The 17,945-nt window shown below is 38.3% G+C and overlaps 1 protein-coding gene across 10 annotated transcripts in view; it reads left to right on the top strand.

Annotated features, from left to right (window-relative positions):
- The window catches only part of PHF21A (PHD finger protein 21A), a 132,913-nt gene that overhangs the window by 20,859 nt on the left and 94,109 nt on the right, over nucleotides 1–17,945 (top strand). For 8 of the 10 annotated variants that reach the window (XM_080395925.1, XM_080395937.1, XM_080395938.1 and 5 more), the window contains 2 exons: nucleotides 11,689–11,729; nucleotides 15,803–15,938. In XM_080395925.1, coding sequence (XP_080252051.1) covers nucleotides 15,885–15,938 — 54 coding nt within the window. In that variant the 5' untranslated portion in view covers nucleotides 11,689–11,729; nucleotides 15,803–15,884. Of the gene's footprint in view, nucleotides 1–11,688; nucleotides 11,730–11,757; nucleotides 15,018–15,802; nucleotides 15,939–17,945 lie in introns of those variants that run through there. The other 2 variants (XM_080395933.1, XM_080395935.1) reach the window with 2 other exon arrangements.

Here is a 17,945-nt window from a genome sequence, read left to right as displayed (position 1 = left end):
AGACTGGGAATCCTAAGAGCAGAAAAATGCTGATTTAGATAAAGTAGAAGGCTTAAAGTAGTTGTCAGAATGGGATTAACCTGGCAGAGAAATCATGTTCTCTAGGAGAACACTTGAGGTACTCGGGCCACCACTTAATTGCACTTTTATTTAATAGCATTGTATGAAAATAAACAGGGGAGTAAGGAATTGGTGTTGAAAGAGAGAGAAATGTGTGACTATTGAACCAGTGCTGGACTTGTGTACCTGTTAGGAGAGTGGGGAAATGTGTTCACAGAGCCCCGCAGGGAGCAGGCGAGAGGAAGGCGTTTTCCCCGGTGGAGGTGTGCTGCGAAGCCGGGGATGCTGCCTGGCAGACCCAGTCCTGTTGCATCGAAGGAACCAAAAGCAACAGCTGACGATGGCTCAGAACCTGCAGGGTAGCCGGTGTGGTAAAGAAGAAAAAAATCAGGGCCAAATCTCACACAGTAAATTGTGATTCCCTTGTCTTTTTAAATACATACACTACAGCTAAAGGAAGCGGTGGAGAGAAAGCTGATGCTGGAATGATCTGGTAGTTTCAATCCGAAGCGAAATGGGGAGCAGGGGTGGGCTCCTGCGCCTCTGCAGCAGCGCTGCACGCAGACCTACCTGATTTAGGCCTGGTGACAGTTGCGTTGGAGGCCTGGGGAAGGCAGGCGGCTCAGCCGGCGTGGCTTCGTGGTGTGACGTGCTCGGGAGTGTGTACAGCCTGCATGCTAAACGCGAGTGGCTGCGTTTGACTTGCTTATAACAGTTCTAAGAATGTAATGAAATCCCTTCTCACTCACGCTTTTATTTTGGGATGGAGGGGGAGAGAAAGGAGGTTTCAATATTCCGTTTAGTTCAGAGTTTGAAACAAGCATGTTTTACCTAATTCTGTTTACTGCCTTTTTATTTAGACCGCTTGTAAATGTGTTGATGCCTTTAAGTGCTCTATCATAACTTACCAGTATACAAAAACCTGGAAACTCATGAAAACCCTAATGCTGTTTATTTTCTTGATTTAATCGATACTACAGAATACTGTACTTATTGTTCAAGGGCCTTCAGCTGGTCTTTTTTTTTGTGGGTGTCTGTGTGCAGGAATGCCAAAAGGAAAACATAGCATCATGAAATAATAGCTGGTGAAACAGAATGAGTTTGACTAAAAAGCAAATAAAATTAAAATGTAGAATGAGAATGTTTTTTAGAAAAAATTAGCAGGCTGTACTTGGAACAGATGTGGTACTTATTCAGGAGGAGAGGAAAATGTGATACCTTTCTGGTAGCAGCAGAGGGTCCCAGCCACCTTTTACAGGGTTCAGAGCACCTAACAGAATCAACAGAAGTCTTGAGACTTTTTTTTTTTTTTTTTTGCACAGAACTGCGTGAAATCAAATTCCTAATATTCTTTCTAGAAAAAAAATCACTTCTAGCAGGTGAGAAGCATTACCTTCTCCATCTTGTTTGTAAAATCTGAAGACAGATTAAGAAACAAAGAATTGTTCTTTGATAGTTTTGTCATATGAACATCTGTTCACTAACAAATAGTTTTTATATTGTCCTCTGACAATTATTCAGAAGCCTGTGACATATTAAAGACAGTGATCTGTAGTGTTGTAAAAGCAAGAATTTATGTATAGTTTCTCATTTTGAGGTATCTTGCTTCCTGGCAAAAAAAAAGTTAAAATACAAGAATGTACGTTAGCAGTTAATTTTCAGGTTTATGCTGCTGTACTTTATATACATGAAATGGCTTATTTTTAATGCATGTGTTAAAAGAATTAAATTGAAGAGGCCAGTTTCTTGTAAGAACCGTGCCAGGCAGGAAGTGTGGACCAGTACTTGTTCCAGTATACTGGCATGAAAGTTGACCCACAGTACAGACTGATTTAATTTTAGTGTTTAAGATAGAAGTCTTAAATGATGATTTTTCTCCTTGACCTCTTTACACAGTCTGTTCCTGGACAGTACAGTAAACAAGTAAAGAACTGTTATCCCTTGTGCCATAATGAGGATAAGCAGAAAATAATAGCGATGTCTGTTCTGCCTGAGTAACAAGCACAACATACAGAATTCAGATGCCTGGCAAATGCGGATGCCTCTTTTTTTCCCCAGTTGTCCTGTAGGTCTTCCAGTCTCAAAATTAAAACAATGTGTCTACGTGACTGGATCACTGAAAACATAACTCATGAGCCAAACTTGTCACCAGGTGGGGAAAGTGAAAGATGATTCCATGCTGGTTGTTTTAGTTGAAAAGCAGCAAAGTGCTCAGCCTCTCGCCCGCTATAGCATTTGGAACCTGGAGGCTGCTGAAGGAAGGAAGGGAGGAAGGAGGGCTCCCTTCAGCTGCTGGCCCACTGCTTCTGCTGCTTAAGCCTGTGCTTGGTGCTCCACAGACCTATTTGTGAATCACTTCAACTTTCAGCAGTGTGACTGACACCCCCTCACCCACTGTTCCTCCCAGGAAGAGTGGGGACTGCTGGGAGGGTAGGACTGCGCAGCTGGAGGAGGACACAAAGGAGAGAGCCGTGGTCAGATAGATTAGCTGCCTGTGGGAGTGTTCCAGCTGCAGGATAAATTAATGGAAGCGGAGAATCAGGAGGTAGACCTGTAAACTCTGAGCAGAATTGGGATTTACTTAAACCTCTTGATATACTGTTAGTCTAATCTTTTCTTGTGCGTGCTTGCAGAACCGTGATTCGGTTAGCAGGTTTCAGGGACACGCTGAGAGAAGAGCTTTACTGGAAGTACAGCATCTGATTTTGAAAGGGCTTTATACATACGCAACTATATAAAAGATTGCCCATTGTTATAAGGTGCCCTACCATATAATCACAGTTCATCTGCATTTTTAAATGCTTGCTTATTATTACATGTGTACCTAGCTTCTGTCTGATATCTGTGGGAAGGTTAACATCGGTAGAAGCTTGTGTAGCTAATCTCCATACATCTGTCACTGAAAATCTCCCCGTTGTTTCCTATGATTCTTAGCCTGTGATGCTTTAAACGAAAAGTCCTTGTCATTGTGGGACACTTCTGTCTCTTTTTTTTTAATTATTTTTTTATTTTTTATTGTAAATGCATTTTAAATTTCTTTGATCAACAGATTTTTATATTTTGGGTTTCTGTTTCTTAATTTTATAATGCATTGTGTAATTGAGTCTTTTTCCCATCTGTTGATTGCAAGTTACCCTTCATCAAAATATCTTTTACACGGTTTTATTCCCTTAACTGATGCTTCCTTTAAGTAGTTTTCACTATACTTTGTAAGCATGGAAATAGTGTACAGATAGTATTTATAAGGTAGAAGGAAAAACAGAGTGTTTAATGGGACCCCTGCTGCTCTGAAATCTTTTCAGCAAAAAAAAAGTCCAGACTCTTGGGATTCTGTGTAAATGTCATCGGAAGTCTTCTGTCATGCAGAATGATTTTCTGGAATATATGTATTCACTTTAAATAAATTAGTTGAGCTATTCATGTTGGATAGTCCTTTAAAAATTTGTATTCTTTCACCTCGGTGTTCTCAGTTGTGTAATAACAAAACTTTGCTCTTTGTTGAGATGGTAGATTTAAGAGAACTTTAATAGATTTGCAGTCACTCTATGCTAACACTGAATCCGAAAACTTGTTTTTGCTTGCTGGTGCTGTTCTTAAGTGCTTGTATTTTGAACTAGCACTTTCACTGTTTCCTCTCTAAAGCCTGGAAGAATGTGCAACATACTCCGTTACTTTGAATTGTATATACTCCCTTTATCCTGCCTCCCCTTTCCAGGAGGAGAATTTTTCCCCTTATCTGCTGAGGATGGGGTGTGTGTGTGTGTGATTGGTTTGTTTTGTTTGATTTTATTACTCATCTTCAGTGTATTGCTCTTAACTTTTTTTCACTTGTTTGGCATTTCCCCCTGCTGGCAGATTGAGTCAATAGCAGTGCTCTGGAAATGGAAGGTCGTAGCTGCCCTTGAATGTCACTGTTTTGTGGTTGAGGCATTGGCTGCTTTTCTGACATCACCCCCACCCCCCCTACCGCCGAAAGTCTCTGATAGATAGATGAAATTCAAACTAACAGTTTGTACAACCAGAGGATATGCATATACCTGAAGTTCTCCCCATTAGAAGTGCAATAGCACTTCCAGTGACAGTCAGAGGTACCTCTAGTTTTGCATTTCATGCCTGCAGTCTTGCAGCGCTACCCAGATCATCTGCTTTTGTACTCTGGATGTCTTCCCAAAACTCTTAAGGCACTTCTGCCTCACTAACACATCGTTCCTGCAAGCCAGTTCTTTCCAAGATAAAGTGGATTGCTAGAAGGGGAAAACCAGTTTGGTACTCGATGTGAAATTTCTCCTCGTGTTTGAAAGAATAAACAAGAAATCAGACATCCCTCCATTCTTAATGGAATTTGAGTGGGGGAAGAAAAAATCCCAACCCAAACCAGGACTGGAGTAGAGTTTTCTTAATTTTTTTTCTTGTTCCTTGCATCTTCAGTTGTTAAATCAGTTACTGTGTGTGTTCTTTCTAGAAATTAGTTTTCTGTCCTCCTCGCAGCTCCTTCTCCTCCATCTCCTTTTCCCCAAGTAGAGATCTGAAGTACAAAAAGGAAGGCAAAAACTTCTTAGTGACTGCAATGAGAAATTTACAACACACCTTAAGAACAGTAGAGGTTAATGAACCGATTTTGCTAGGCATGTATTTAAAAACAAAAATCACCACAAAACACCACCCTCCAAATAACTTCCCTTTGAATTTCTTACAAATTTTGAGCCAAAGCAGTGGGCTAGTAGAGGTAGGAGAGGACAACTTCTGTTTTCTGTTGACCTTCCATCTTCTTTTTCCTTCCCAGCTATATGTATACATTGTAAATAAGCTGAAAATAATTAAAAAAGAAAAATTCCAGTTTTAAGACTTAACAGATTAACTGACTTCTTTGAAGTTTAACTGATAAACTTTGTTTTCTAAAAAAACCCACCAAAAACAACAAAACACATGCCCCCCCCCCCCCAAAAAAAAAAAAAAAAAAAAGTCCCAACAATCCAAGTTTCCAGCAATTTTGTGGAATGTGACAGAATGCAGCAAAAAATCTTAGAAATAAATGCCAGGCTCTGCCTTCCACTGAGTTGCATCTTTACATCACGTAAATCTTTTAATTTTTGCAAAAAAATGCCTAGCTTGCTGCTTCAAACATGAAATTTTGCTGTTGCACTGTTGGTAAATCGTAAACTCTACAGACTTTATTAGGACTTGGGGTTCCTCGTAGTATATGTGTAGATTGACAGTCCTTCTAAATAACAAAGTAATTCACTAAAATAAAAACTCAGGTCATCCAGTTTTTTACAGGAGTGGGAACTTGGCTTTGCTGCATACAAGGTTGTTTTGTGTTTATCTAAAAACTGGTGAATGGTAACTCACTGAGCAAAGTGCAGCTTGGTGTTCTTGTTCACGTTTCTCTGTCTGCAGTACCAGAACTTCAGTATGCGACAGTGCTGTAAAACATTCCCCATACACTGTTTTCGAGGTACAGAAGGCAGAATTGTACTGGTGATAATTTCATGAATGTTAGAAGGGGTTAAATGGGGAACACATCAAGCCCTTGGTGTCAAGTCAGGAGGAACTTTTGCCAGGCTTAATAGTGGTCACAGGTTAGAGGCAGACTTTCGGTAACCTTCTAGTCTAGTTTTTATTAAAAAATAAATACGTTTCCCTGAATGCCATATTTATCATATGAAAGAAAATATAAAATCAGGGAATTGAAACTGTTGTGGGTTAGTTTTGTTTTATTTTAAAGATGGCTTAAACAGTTAATCCTGGGTAAGTTAAATTATGCAACCCTTTTCCCTTTCAAGTGTAAGTGGCTTTAGGTCGGGCTGAAGAAATATACTAAGACTGTTCAAAGAGGAGGGGTTTGTGCATGAGTTAAAACTGCAAAGGCGCATACTTTCTGTCTGCTTAGGTGAGAGAGGTGATCCTGAGATTTTTTTTTAAAGCATACTTGTGCTAACTTTCCACTAGGCCAAATGTGGTTTTTCATTTTGCTGAAGAGTGTGATGCCAGGAAAGACTTAATTCAGGAAGAGCCACTAACGCCTGTCAGAGCTGTAGTCATAGGACAAGCGCAGCTGAGAGGGTAATCTTCATCTGTTTACATGTGTTTGACTGCCATGGCAAGTTTTGATGGATGTTTTAAAAATCAGCCTGTGAAGTGGTTTTGCTTTTACAACAGGGATGGTCTCTTTAGCTGTAGTAAGTCTTTTAGCTCATTCTCTAAATGTTAAATATAGTACTGCGTCTGCAAAGAGGAATGATGATGTCACACGCTTCCATTTAAACTTAGTTTGATGGGTTTTTTAAGGCCTTGTAGAGAAGGTGAACCAATCTATCCCCAAATGAAACCTGCTTCTGCTGTCTTAAACTCCAGATTGTGTCTGTTTCATGGCTAATCACAGCAGCAGAAGGAATTCGGAGGCAGAACTGAAGCGTGTACTTTAAATCCTGTAAATTGTTTGCATGCATCAACAGAAAAGCCAGGGTCCTTGACCATTTTAGTGGCAAGTATCTACCGGTATTGTGTGAGGATAGGGAAGAGGAAGAGAGAGAAGTTGCAAAGGAGTTGTGCAGACCGACATACTGGAAGGCATGGCTAGTATGCTTCAGTGCAGTCTCAGTTATCTTGGGCAGTCCTGTTGGTCCCTGTACCACCTGCCTGGCACGTGTTACTGGGACTGACTGGGAGTTCTCCCAGCTGCAGCACAATGGCAAGATCGGGTTCCCTGCACTGGCACACGGGAGGCTTGCTTTTAATCATGGAAGTGACAGCACCAGCGCTGCTAACGATGGTCATTGAAATGTGAGCCTTATAATAACGTAGTTGGAATAGCTTGTATAACCCACATACGGGCTGTGTTTGGTTTGTCTTTTTCTTGAGGCTGCCGAAATCCTGTCGGGTTAAAGAATATGAGTAGTTTAATTTGTGGCTTGAAAATCACAGTAAAGTAACTGTTACTGTATCTTCCAGGAAAGAAGTTGTCAGTGCTCTCTATATACAGCGTGCCTATCAAATACAGGAAGGAGAGCTATTGCTTTGAGGAGTTCACCTCTAAAGACAGATGTCCAGAGAAAACTGTTAATCCCTTCTGTGCGCCGTGTATTTTGCAGCCCCCTCCCCCCAAATTTTAAAATTGTTTTTTAATTAATGTTTTACCCTTATCATTGTCAAGTAATGCTCTGAAATATGAAAGAATGTCAGGCTCACAGTTGCCTGTTCATGAACAATTAGTTCATTTTCATCCAAGTCCATCCTGGGCACTGAACAAGACTGAGGTCCTATTGGCAAAAGTTAAGATTACATCATTAAATATTGTAATGTGATATGTACATATAAAGTTTCTGATTAAAGTTACATGGTCTAACAGTAGACATGTGCTAGCTTCTAGAGTTAGGAAAAATGCTAACAAAAAGTGGCTAACATGACTTTTCATTTCTGCCGTTTTTTCCACATGAGTCTCTGGTTACAGTAGCATACGCTTTATTATATAACTTAAAGGTAATAATAAATTCTGATTCATGTGACCAAACATCTTAATATACAGATACTTTGCATTTAAATAGTCTTAAACCTTCAGGTGCTGTATGCTAAAATGTTTTTAATCGTCCCAAGGGGCTACAGAATGTTGAACAGGAGTTTTGTGTTTGAGGTCTTCGTTTTCATGACAGGCCTATGAAACGAGTGACTTTTCTCCTTCTTTACAAACTTCAAAAAAAAGTTGACAGTTGATCTGCAGAATATGATTTCGGCAATGGTGGTGTGTTTTTTCCTTACATATGTTGTATAGAACTGTTGAAAAGGTTAAGAGCCTTTTTTTTTTTTTCCGGGGTGGGTGGGTTGTACTACTTTAAATGTATGTATATGAAACTACCCTTTCTGTTAATAATACATCAGATTCTCAATAGTCAGTCTCACTAAGAAAAACAATTTCTAAAACTGTCTTATTTGGTTAATGCTAATGTTAATTGGGTTTTGGTTTTAGTATATAGTAAACATAGGTAAGCATTGCTCAAACTTTTTCTTCTTGTATGTTTTGGGAAGAAAGCAGTGTTCTTAATAGAAAGCAGAGGTGGATGTAGAAATATGACTTCCAGAGCTGGGGTTTTAAAACCCTGCAAATATTGCAGAATATCCTGTAAAAATCTGAGATTTAGCTGTGCAGATTCATACCTCAAAACAACTTCAGCATGTGTTTCTAGAGCCTTCAAAAGGCAGCCTCAGTAAAATGAGTAGCTGAGATTTTGTGGTATGCTTCTACTTGCTGAAGTTTTTAAGAAACCCTGCAAAATGCAAAACTCTTGAGGCTACTGATATGAGTGACTTAACTTCCTAATGTGTTTTGTAGTGAGAGAGGGGCAGTGTGAATTTGTGTATGTACTCTTGCTGTAAACAAGAAATAATCTCCATTCATCTACAGAGCGGGTTTTATCTGGTACCTTTTTCATTAATGCTGTTCTGGGTTGGTTCCCAGTAGCCACAAATGCAGAGAATTTTCAGGAACCAAAGCTATGGATTTAGTTGGTCATAACACTTTTATAGTAGAGAACAGTTTAAGAGCAATGGGAAACATAAGTCTAAGATGCTCGGAGTTACCAGTCTTGGATGTTCTTCATTTCTCTGTCTCAACTCCCTATCTAAGAAAACTTGCCTGTATCAGGCACAAGTTTTTCTGTGACTCTCATTAATGTGCTGCTTATGAGGAAACCAGTTCTTTGTTTGTTGTAGAGCTTAAATGTTGAATTTTAAAAAGCATGCAAACTGAAAACTCAGAATGAAAAGAAATTATTCAACTGATGCTTCATTCTCTAAGCTTGTCTTCTCTGCTAAATGAGGCAGAGATGCCAATAAAAGTACTGTATTTGCATGAGTGCAGAATTAAAGTATTTTGTAGTTCCAAAGGCTTGACTTTCAAACATTAACCTGTTATAAACACTTAAGAAAAAAGCCTGTAGTAAATTATGTACAGAAGAGGATGTAAATGTATTTTCATTCCCTGCCTAGGTCCTCTCTAAGTGACTTCTCCAAGGCAACACAGCAAATCACTGACATAGTCACGATTAAACTCCTGGTTTTCCTAACTTTGTCCTCGGGAGCCCCTGGGTTCTCAGCCTGGGGTTGCAGCCCTTCAGAGTAGTTAAATGCAATCCGAGGGCTTGTAACTGTGCAGCTTTTTTCTGCACGGTTCAGCCTTGATGAAGCTAGGGTCCCACTATGGAGGTGAGTCTCTGCGTAGGGGGGGAAAAAAGGAAGGAAGGAACAGTTAATCATGCTGTTATTTTTAAGTACAGTTTTCTCTTCAGTTTGTGTGCCCTTGTACTACAAGTAAATGGCATTTTTCCTTTAGAAATAAAAATCTTGCTCACTTGTTCTAGGACTGTATTTGCAGATGTGCAGTACTGACAGTTTTTGTGAGCTTTTCGAAGTCAGTCATCTACAGCAGTGAGATTTTTTTTTTTGTAATCATTTCTTATCAGTAGTATGGAGATGTAGTTGTTTGTTGAAGACAGACTGTTAGTGCTTGCATGATGAAAGAGCTTCCTCTATAGTTTTTTGGACCAATTAACTGATTGATAGTGGGAGGCGGAGGTGACAATTAAGGCTTTAATGCGGAAGAAGAAACAGCTAAAGTTTGAAAATCACACCCTTTTCAGTACCCTCAACAGGTGCCACTTCAGGTGTCTCTTCAGCACCCTCAACAATGAGGGTATTTCAAGTTCTGCAGCATCAAGAGCAAATGCACTTGGTTTGAATATAGCCTGAAAACAGTCCATACTCCCCAGTTCATAACCTGCCATGTAAACAGTTGGATATTATTTGAACTAATCTGAAATTACTCTAAAATCAATATAACAACTTTAACTTCTGTAGTATTTTGTTTAAAACGTATAATAAAATTTGAGATTAGGAAAGCAACAATCCTTAGTCACTGCCAGCAGTAGGCTTCCTGTTTTCTTTTCAGTTCTTGGTGTTCATCAGCAACCTGGCTCTGCTGGTGAGTAAATGTAAACTACTCCACTGAGCAAGAGATGATAATCTGGAGTTCTGCTGCTGCATCTGTTTATAAGGCTGGGTGTCCTGTTTTGGCTGGGAGAGAGTTAATTTTCTGTTTGGTAGCCGGTACAATGCTGTGGGTTTGGATTTAGTATGGGAACAATGTTGATAACACACTGATGTTTTCAGTTGTTGCTGCGTAATGTTTATACTAAGTCAAGGACTTCTCAGTTTCTCAGGCCCTGCAAGTGAGAGGGCTGGAGGGGCACAAGAAATTGGGAGGGAGCACGGCCAGGACAGCTGACCTGAACCAGCCAAAGGGCTATTCCATACCATCGGATGTCATGCTATGTGTATGAACTGGGGGACTTGGCTGGGGCCTTGGGATCGCTGCTGGGGGACTGGCTGGGCATCAGTCAGCGAAGGGTGAGCAAATGCGTTGAGCATCACTTCTTGTTTTTTTTTTTTTCCATCTGTATGTTATTCCTCTCTTTTTCATTACAATTGCTGTTATTATTAGAGATTTCATTTTATTTCAATTATTGTTCTTATCTTAACCCACAAGCTTTACCTTTTCCCCTGATTCTCCTCCCCATCCCACCAGGGGAGCAGGAGGAGGGAGCGGCTGCATGGTGCTCAGTTGCTGGCTGGGGTTAAATCATGACACTGGGGCTTAATCTTCAGCTCTGCGAAGACTGTGTGTGAATGGAAACATATCTGCAAAGATTTTGTTAGCTGTGGAGGTGAAGCTTAAAATATGCTGATATTCTAGTATTTTAGTAGGAAATTGGAGTATTTTTGAGGCTTTTTTTAGCATTAGGCAAAGTAATTGAGCAAATGAGTTATCATTTATGTTTTAGCTTATCTTTTTAGGACTCTGACTCACAAGTTTTTTTATGATTCATACGAGCATGATTTAAGAGGTACTACCTTGCTCCGCCGGTAAATGTTGTTCTTCCCATGACACAGGCAGTGTAATGGGCAGTCTTCCTGGCCTCCACAGTTCATGACCTAGCATATTAGCTTAAACTGCCATTGATTTCAGTTTATATTAGTACTCTGGGATTTGAGCTCTAGTGACTGTGCTGACACACCACCTGCTCTATCATCTTTGTTGTGTTGGTGTAACCTCTAGCAGAGGTGGTGGGCAAATGTCTGCGGTGGGTAACCTTGTCATATTTAGCTGTGGCAACTGACAGGGCTTGTGACTTAGATGTTAATAAATGTGATGGAGAGGAGGTATTACTCCCAGGGGAGGGGGACACAGGCCTTGCACAGAACTATAAAAGCTTGTACCTGTAATCTCTTCTTCCCCTAGTGACAGTAATAGTTTGCATTTTAATCCAGATTAGAATTGTAGGTCTCCTTGGCTTTCCCTGCCATGTCAAACAGATTTTCTTTCCACGTGGTATTTTATAGTTAACATCAGCAATTTAAAAAAAAATGCCAAAAACAAACCCAAAAACCCCTCCAAAAACCCCAAACAAAAAACCCTTCCCCAAAACCTGAATGACTCCTCTCCCCACCTTTCCAAACCTTTAATTTTTTTTTCTTTGTTTCAAACTATATTAAGCTGTTTGTAACGATGGGTTTTTTTTTGTTGTTTTGGTTTTTTTTTTTTTTTTTTTTTTTTTTTTTAATGTTTTTCTTTTGTAGGAGGGGGTAGAGAGCTGAAGGGAGTAACTTTCTCAAAACCGGTAAGTACTACTTCTCAAGGCTAAGATGGTTTACCTAAGAATAGATGATAAGAAGACCTGGCATCCATTCCTGGAAAAGTTTGATGTTTACTGAAACTGAAATCCTATCTATTCTTATATTCAGGAATTAAATCCTAAAAAGTAAATGTTACTGATGGGAGCCCCAGTCCTATAAATAAAACCACTGTAGGGCTGAGATTTAGACCCAAGAGTCTGTAATTACAGTGGACGTTTAAATTCATGTGCTCAAAAACAATAAAGTTAAAATTTTTTCTGTGTAATGTGAAAAACAAATTTATTTGAAGGAATTCTGTCTAGAATTCCAAGTTATTCAGAGTCCTTTCATAAACACAGAAGGTATTCATGGCTTTTGTGTGGGTCCTACCTTTGTTTCTTACATATATATACTTTGACAGCTGTGTTTCTAGTGCAGTTTCCAAAATAGGTGTAGTTTAAATAGCATTGTGATACTTTAGAGGTTCTGATGTGGATTATATTTAATTGAGATAATAATAGAGAAGTGCTAATGCACTTATGTGATTATTGTAGAGTTTAAGGTTTCATTCAGTCTCTGAATATTTATATAGTGTATAAACATCTACTACCTTAGCTGCGGTGCATTGGGGTACTTATGTGAGCATGAAATTTGAAGTCTCGAAGCAACCACATAAGAAATAAGGGATTATTTATAACAAATGCGTGCCAGCAAGAAATTGAATGGAGGACTGCTGCTTCCAATAGTTGAAATCAATCCAAGGAATGGTAAATTTACCTCTTGCTCACAGTGTTCTTTCTGGCTGAGGCTTGGAAGTATGTCTGGATGTATGAGAGATACATGTACTCCACAATCCTTTGCTTTCCTTTTGGAAATCACTGATTCTAGCATTGAACAAGGCATTTGCATGTTTTCCTTTAAAAACTAATGGGATGAAGGATGTTTGCAAACCAACCCATCCATGCAATTTCAATCATCTACAAGCTTTTTAATTAAAGTAATTCCACTGTCATAAGAGTAGAGTGGAAAATACAGTATGTTTTATGATTAATCCAGGGATGGATGGCTTTATACATCTTCCAGTGTGGCATTCTAGGTAGTTCATAATGCCACTAGACTTAAGTTTTAAACTCTTCTCTTGAAGTTCAGTCTAAAAGGATAAAAGTTCAAAAATACTGAAGATGTTTGCATTCATAAAATGTGTGAGACCACTTGCTTATGTAGTTCTGTACCTGCTTTCAAAGCGAAGTTTCTCTTTCCTCACATATCACACTCTTAGTTTTTGAAGAGGAGTTTTTTTCCTATGTTTAAAATGTGCTTCAGTGTGACTTTGCTGGCAGAAGGTAACGGGGTAAATGATACTGCAAAGAGAGTTGCTCTGAGGCTATAATGGGAATGCTGGAGGAAGGGAAGTAGGAAGGAGGAGTCAAGTCAAGAGTTAGAAAACATACCAACACCCCCGACCCCACCCCCCAAAAAAAACAACAGGAAAACAAGGGGGGGACAGGAACAATGACGACAAAAAAGAAGAAATGTCAAAAGTTTGTCAGTCTTTCACTTTTTCTTGGAAGCTTCAGTCTTATGAATTTAAATTAATTTTTCAGGATGTTATACTATGGCACCTATTTCAAATTTATATACGCTGAAGGAATAAATTTTAACGCATCTTAAGATCTGCTATCTTTTTAAATTACAATGAAAGAAAAATGTGAAATTGTAACAAATATTTTGGAATGGAATTGAATGATCGGTATGTTACTAGAATTGTTTTGGGTTTTTTTTACTTGTCAAAATATATATTCATCAATTTGACAGTGAATTACATTTGTTCATGTCTACACTCCTGTAAACATGGCTAAGCTGAGTAACCACTTCTGCAAAGCACTATCACTTTTTTTCTTACATGTCTTCAAATTAATTTTGAAAAATCTTTCTAGCTGTTCAAGGCATCTATAAAACTGGGTTGGAGTAGTTTTCATGAACCATCAATACTACAATTTCTATCTGTCAAATTAAGTTGTGCATTAATAGTAGTCACTCAATCTTTGGTTTTTGTTGTTTTGTTGTTGGTTTTTTTTTTTTTTTTTTTTAACAGAAGTACCTGTGTCATTTTTCCCATGAACTAGTACAGGTCTATAGTTGCATGTATTAAAATTATGGATGTTGTTTGCATTCTCAGTTGAGATAACACTCTCATCTGCTGCTTTGCACTTTAAAGTTACTGTGCAGTTACAGAACTATACTAGCTATTCATCAGGAGTGCCTTCCCATTCATTGGAAGAAACGGTGGCCATATCTGCCTGTATCTTTACCCCAAAATTGAATTTCCAAGGCTTATGAAAGATTTTATTTTTGCCTCTGTGGTGGGTTCCAGTTTTCATTAGACAGTCTCCCCCATGGTTTTCTGAAGCATGGTTTCTTTTGAAACTGCAATGGTAGGGACTTAATGCAGGCTATAGTTGTTCTTGTCAGTGAGTGGAAGTAATAATCCGGGATTCTGTTTTCTCATTACTGTTTGTGGTAATAGAACAGGGAACTATATGTAATTTCCATGTATCCCTTGATACAAATTACAATTTTATAGAGAGTAGTGCTGCAAAGGCAGCTGTTTTCGTTTATCTGTGTCACATGTGGGAGAGGCCCTTGCAGAAGGTCATTGCATTCGTCGACTAGAAAGTCTGATCAGGCCTTTGTTATTTAAATAAGTAACTTTAAGCTAACAGCAGACAGCACTGACAAAGGATGACTGAATATAATGCTTTTTAAAACCCCTTTCTAGCCCTCTCTTTTTGTAACATCTTTCTGTTTGGAAAGAGAAACAATTACTTTAAATAAACAAAACATCACCACCACCACCGTTTTTGTTTTCAGGAGTTCACAAACTTGTCCAGCACTTCAGTTTACTTTAGTGAGACAATGTTAAAATAAATGTCTCTAACTTAAGAGAATTACTGTATTTTTACAGCCTACATGTCTAATTAAAACTGTCACTGTCCTCTTGAAAACAATCAAGACCCATTACGAAGGCCTCTGAGTTGGCTACAATACCTGTGCAATAATTGTGAGGATTTTTCGAAAAAATAAAAAAAAATAGGAGCTATTTTAACACTCCAGCAATTCTTTAATGTGTAATGTCTGGATGGAGAAGTGACTGGAGAGATTGCTATATAATGTTTTCTGATGGCTTTTATGTGTATGTATTTATAGATGTATTTACACAGGTTTCATTGTGATTGAGCATATGGGATACAGACAGGAATCTTAATCCTGTTTCAGAAGCTGATACTTTTAACGTATTTCTGAACAAAAATCTCTTTTCTGACTTTCACGGGTTTTAGAAGTATGACTGATAATGCTTTGCTATGTCAGAGGTTGGGAGATTAATTTGTTTGTAGTACAAGTGAATATGGTAAACTCATACTCATGTTCTACAAGTAGAATTCCAGGATTAAAAGGATTTTAAAATTAATGGTTTTGAAAACATCTTGTGCTGCTTTATATCAATCTTGTGTTCCTTCAAAATAGGTTTCAACTGAAATGACTAACTCAGCACAAACTTTAGGCAGTGGCTTATTAATATATTAATGTCGCTCTGTCAAATTGCATGCAGGCCATCTCATCTGAGAACAGCTCTATAGTATCATGGAAGTATGTTAATGCAGTACATTCTGTTTAACAATTTATTGCTGTTTGGGTTGCAGAATTTTAGTCACCAGAATACTTTCTCATCTACACAGATTTTTAAAATGTTCTCGGTAGTTAAATTTTGCTAATTCAATATGCAACTGCAATAGGATATTGGTAGGAAATAGCTGCCTGCAAACTAAGATAAGGGACAAGTATGTCAACTTTGGGATATGTGGGAAGTAACAAATTTGGCTAAATGACTCTAAGGCAGCAGGCATTTTGTACAGTCTGTAGAATTTCTTGTGTTGGAAAGATTGTTTGTGTTTAGGCGAGAAAGCTGCAGTTGAATATAGTTCAATACTGAATTCCTGTTCTGTTATAATGTCCTTTTTTTTTTTCAAATTGACTTTTCTCCCTCACTAACCAAAAGAAAACCTTTATTTTTCTATAGCACTGGTGTTAAAGAGGAAACCAGAAACTCAAGGCACTGGAATCAGCAAAGACACTTCTAGAGAAAGTGGAGAAGGTAGAGAATGGAGCTGCAGACTCTACAGGAGGCTCTGAAAGTGGAAATTCAGGTTCACCAGGTAATTTGTATTTTCTTGCTTTATACGTTCAAGTAATAGCAGCATTGATAGTATTACTACTACTGGTAACATTAAGTAATAGCACTACAACTGTAGTAATAATTGTTTTATAAGCTTGAAACTGCTTTATAATTTTATACTCTGCATTTTGACCCCACCACCTGTTGTTTTTTAGCAAATGTGAAAAATCTACATATCAGGCTGTGGGTGGGGATATTTTTTTATTGTAGCAGTGATAAACGTTCTGAAAACTCTATTCAGCAACTTCTGTCTGGAAGGTTTTTCTAATGTTCTGAAGCCAACTTCAGTATTCAGTTGGCAATGGAGGAATATGGTGGAGAAATTTTCAAGTGAAATATACCTAGGGCTGCATAGTCTCATCTGGTGCTTCTCTTCTGCAATGTTTCCTGCTTTAGTACTTTCTAAACTTGTAACTGTATAGTTGTAGTGCTCGGGCTCAGAAATTTTTAGATGTTGGGTCTTTTTACTGGTAGCCCATCCAGTATATGGCAGTTTGCCATTCTGTTACAAGACAAATAAGAAATAATAATAATAATAAAATGTAATCTAGCAAATGAAAGAGAACATATGCATATTAATTCTTGGAACAAAATTGTTACAGCCATAAACAGAGTAGCTGCCAACTTGAAATGTTAAATTTATCAATGAGACCTTTTCTAAAGACAGTTCTCCAAGTATTTCTGTTGGATATCGGAAACTCACAACTGTTGCACAGTAGACAGAAGAAATATGTGATAGGTTACATTGATCAGTGTAACCCATCGTAAGAAATTTGGAAAATGTTTCCAAACGTACCTGGTGACTTGTCTAAACAAGTGTTCTAGTTGACTCGCTCATCATTGCAGCAACTACTGAACATAGTGCAAGAACTTGAATGGGTGGATTAGTAAAATTTTGTTTTAACAAAAAACAACTTTCAGCTAGGGAGAAAAACTTGAAAAAGCTAAAGATTAATTTCCAGAATTATGGAGAAGTATTTTATACTCCTCAAAAACTCCAAGGCCCTTGCATTCAAAACTGCAAAGAAGTTTTGTTATGGGTGTAAGGAAATTCAGAAATTACCCATGGCATTTTGCTGCAGGCATTAAAATGTTTAAGGCTAGTAAGTATTTTTTTTTCCAATTATTATCTGCTGTATGGTATCAGAACGCTAGCCATGCTTGTGTTTCCATAACGGCATTTACCTCTTGTGTGTATCTGCATTCCCCTTTATGCCTAAGCTAACCAAAAATTTTATGACTGTGAATTTCAAATAATCTTTAGCATCTGTTCATAATGATGATAATGAACAGCGATGAAGACTGGAAGATATCCAAAAAGACTTTTTTTTTTTTTTTAACAACTTCAAGGGTTTTTGGCCCCATTTGCCTTGGCTGTGCCCAGTCATCACTAAAAGTGAGCTCTGCACTGAAATCAGCTTTAATTAAAATTAGTTTTAGTTAGTGAAACTAGACAAGCAGACAATATCTGAAGGTTTTGTTTTTTTTTTCCTCAAGAGCCTGAATTATGGGAATATACAGTATAAGGACAAGTCTAAATGTTTACAGTGGAAAATAACACTTGCAGCAACATGGTGGGTGCTTCAGTAAACTTTTCTTGAACTGTGTGCGAGTGGATACTGCTGTGCTTGTCAAATGCCCACTGGAAAAAATGAAACTGGTTTTGGTACAAGAAGAAATCTTCAAATGAAATGCTTTGAACTGTATTGTGTATCTTTGAATTTTATAACTTAGAGATATAAATATATATCCCTTCTTTTGACAGTGCTCAGGGTTTGTAGAGAATTCCTGCTTGTCATGTTTTACTTATCTAATATTTATTTTTCTGAGGACTCTTAGAAAAAGCTTGCCAGCACTCTCACAGTCGCTGTTTGTTGTCCCCTTGTAAGTGGTGGGCAGGTGTCTATGATGTACAGAGTTCAGCTGTGCCCTGTGAGTAAGGTCTCCCCAGCTTCCTGATGCAGCGTGTCACCTGGGGCTGCTCGTA

Source organism: Falco punctatus (genome assembly GCF_963210335.1).
Source record: "Falco punctatus genome assembly, chromosome: 7".
NCBI lineage: Eukaryota > Metazoa > Chordata > Aves > Falconiformes > Falconidae > Falco > Falco punctatus.
Note: the sequence above shows the minus strand (reverse complement) of the source record. Positions and strands in the feature narration are given on the sequence as shown.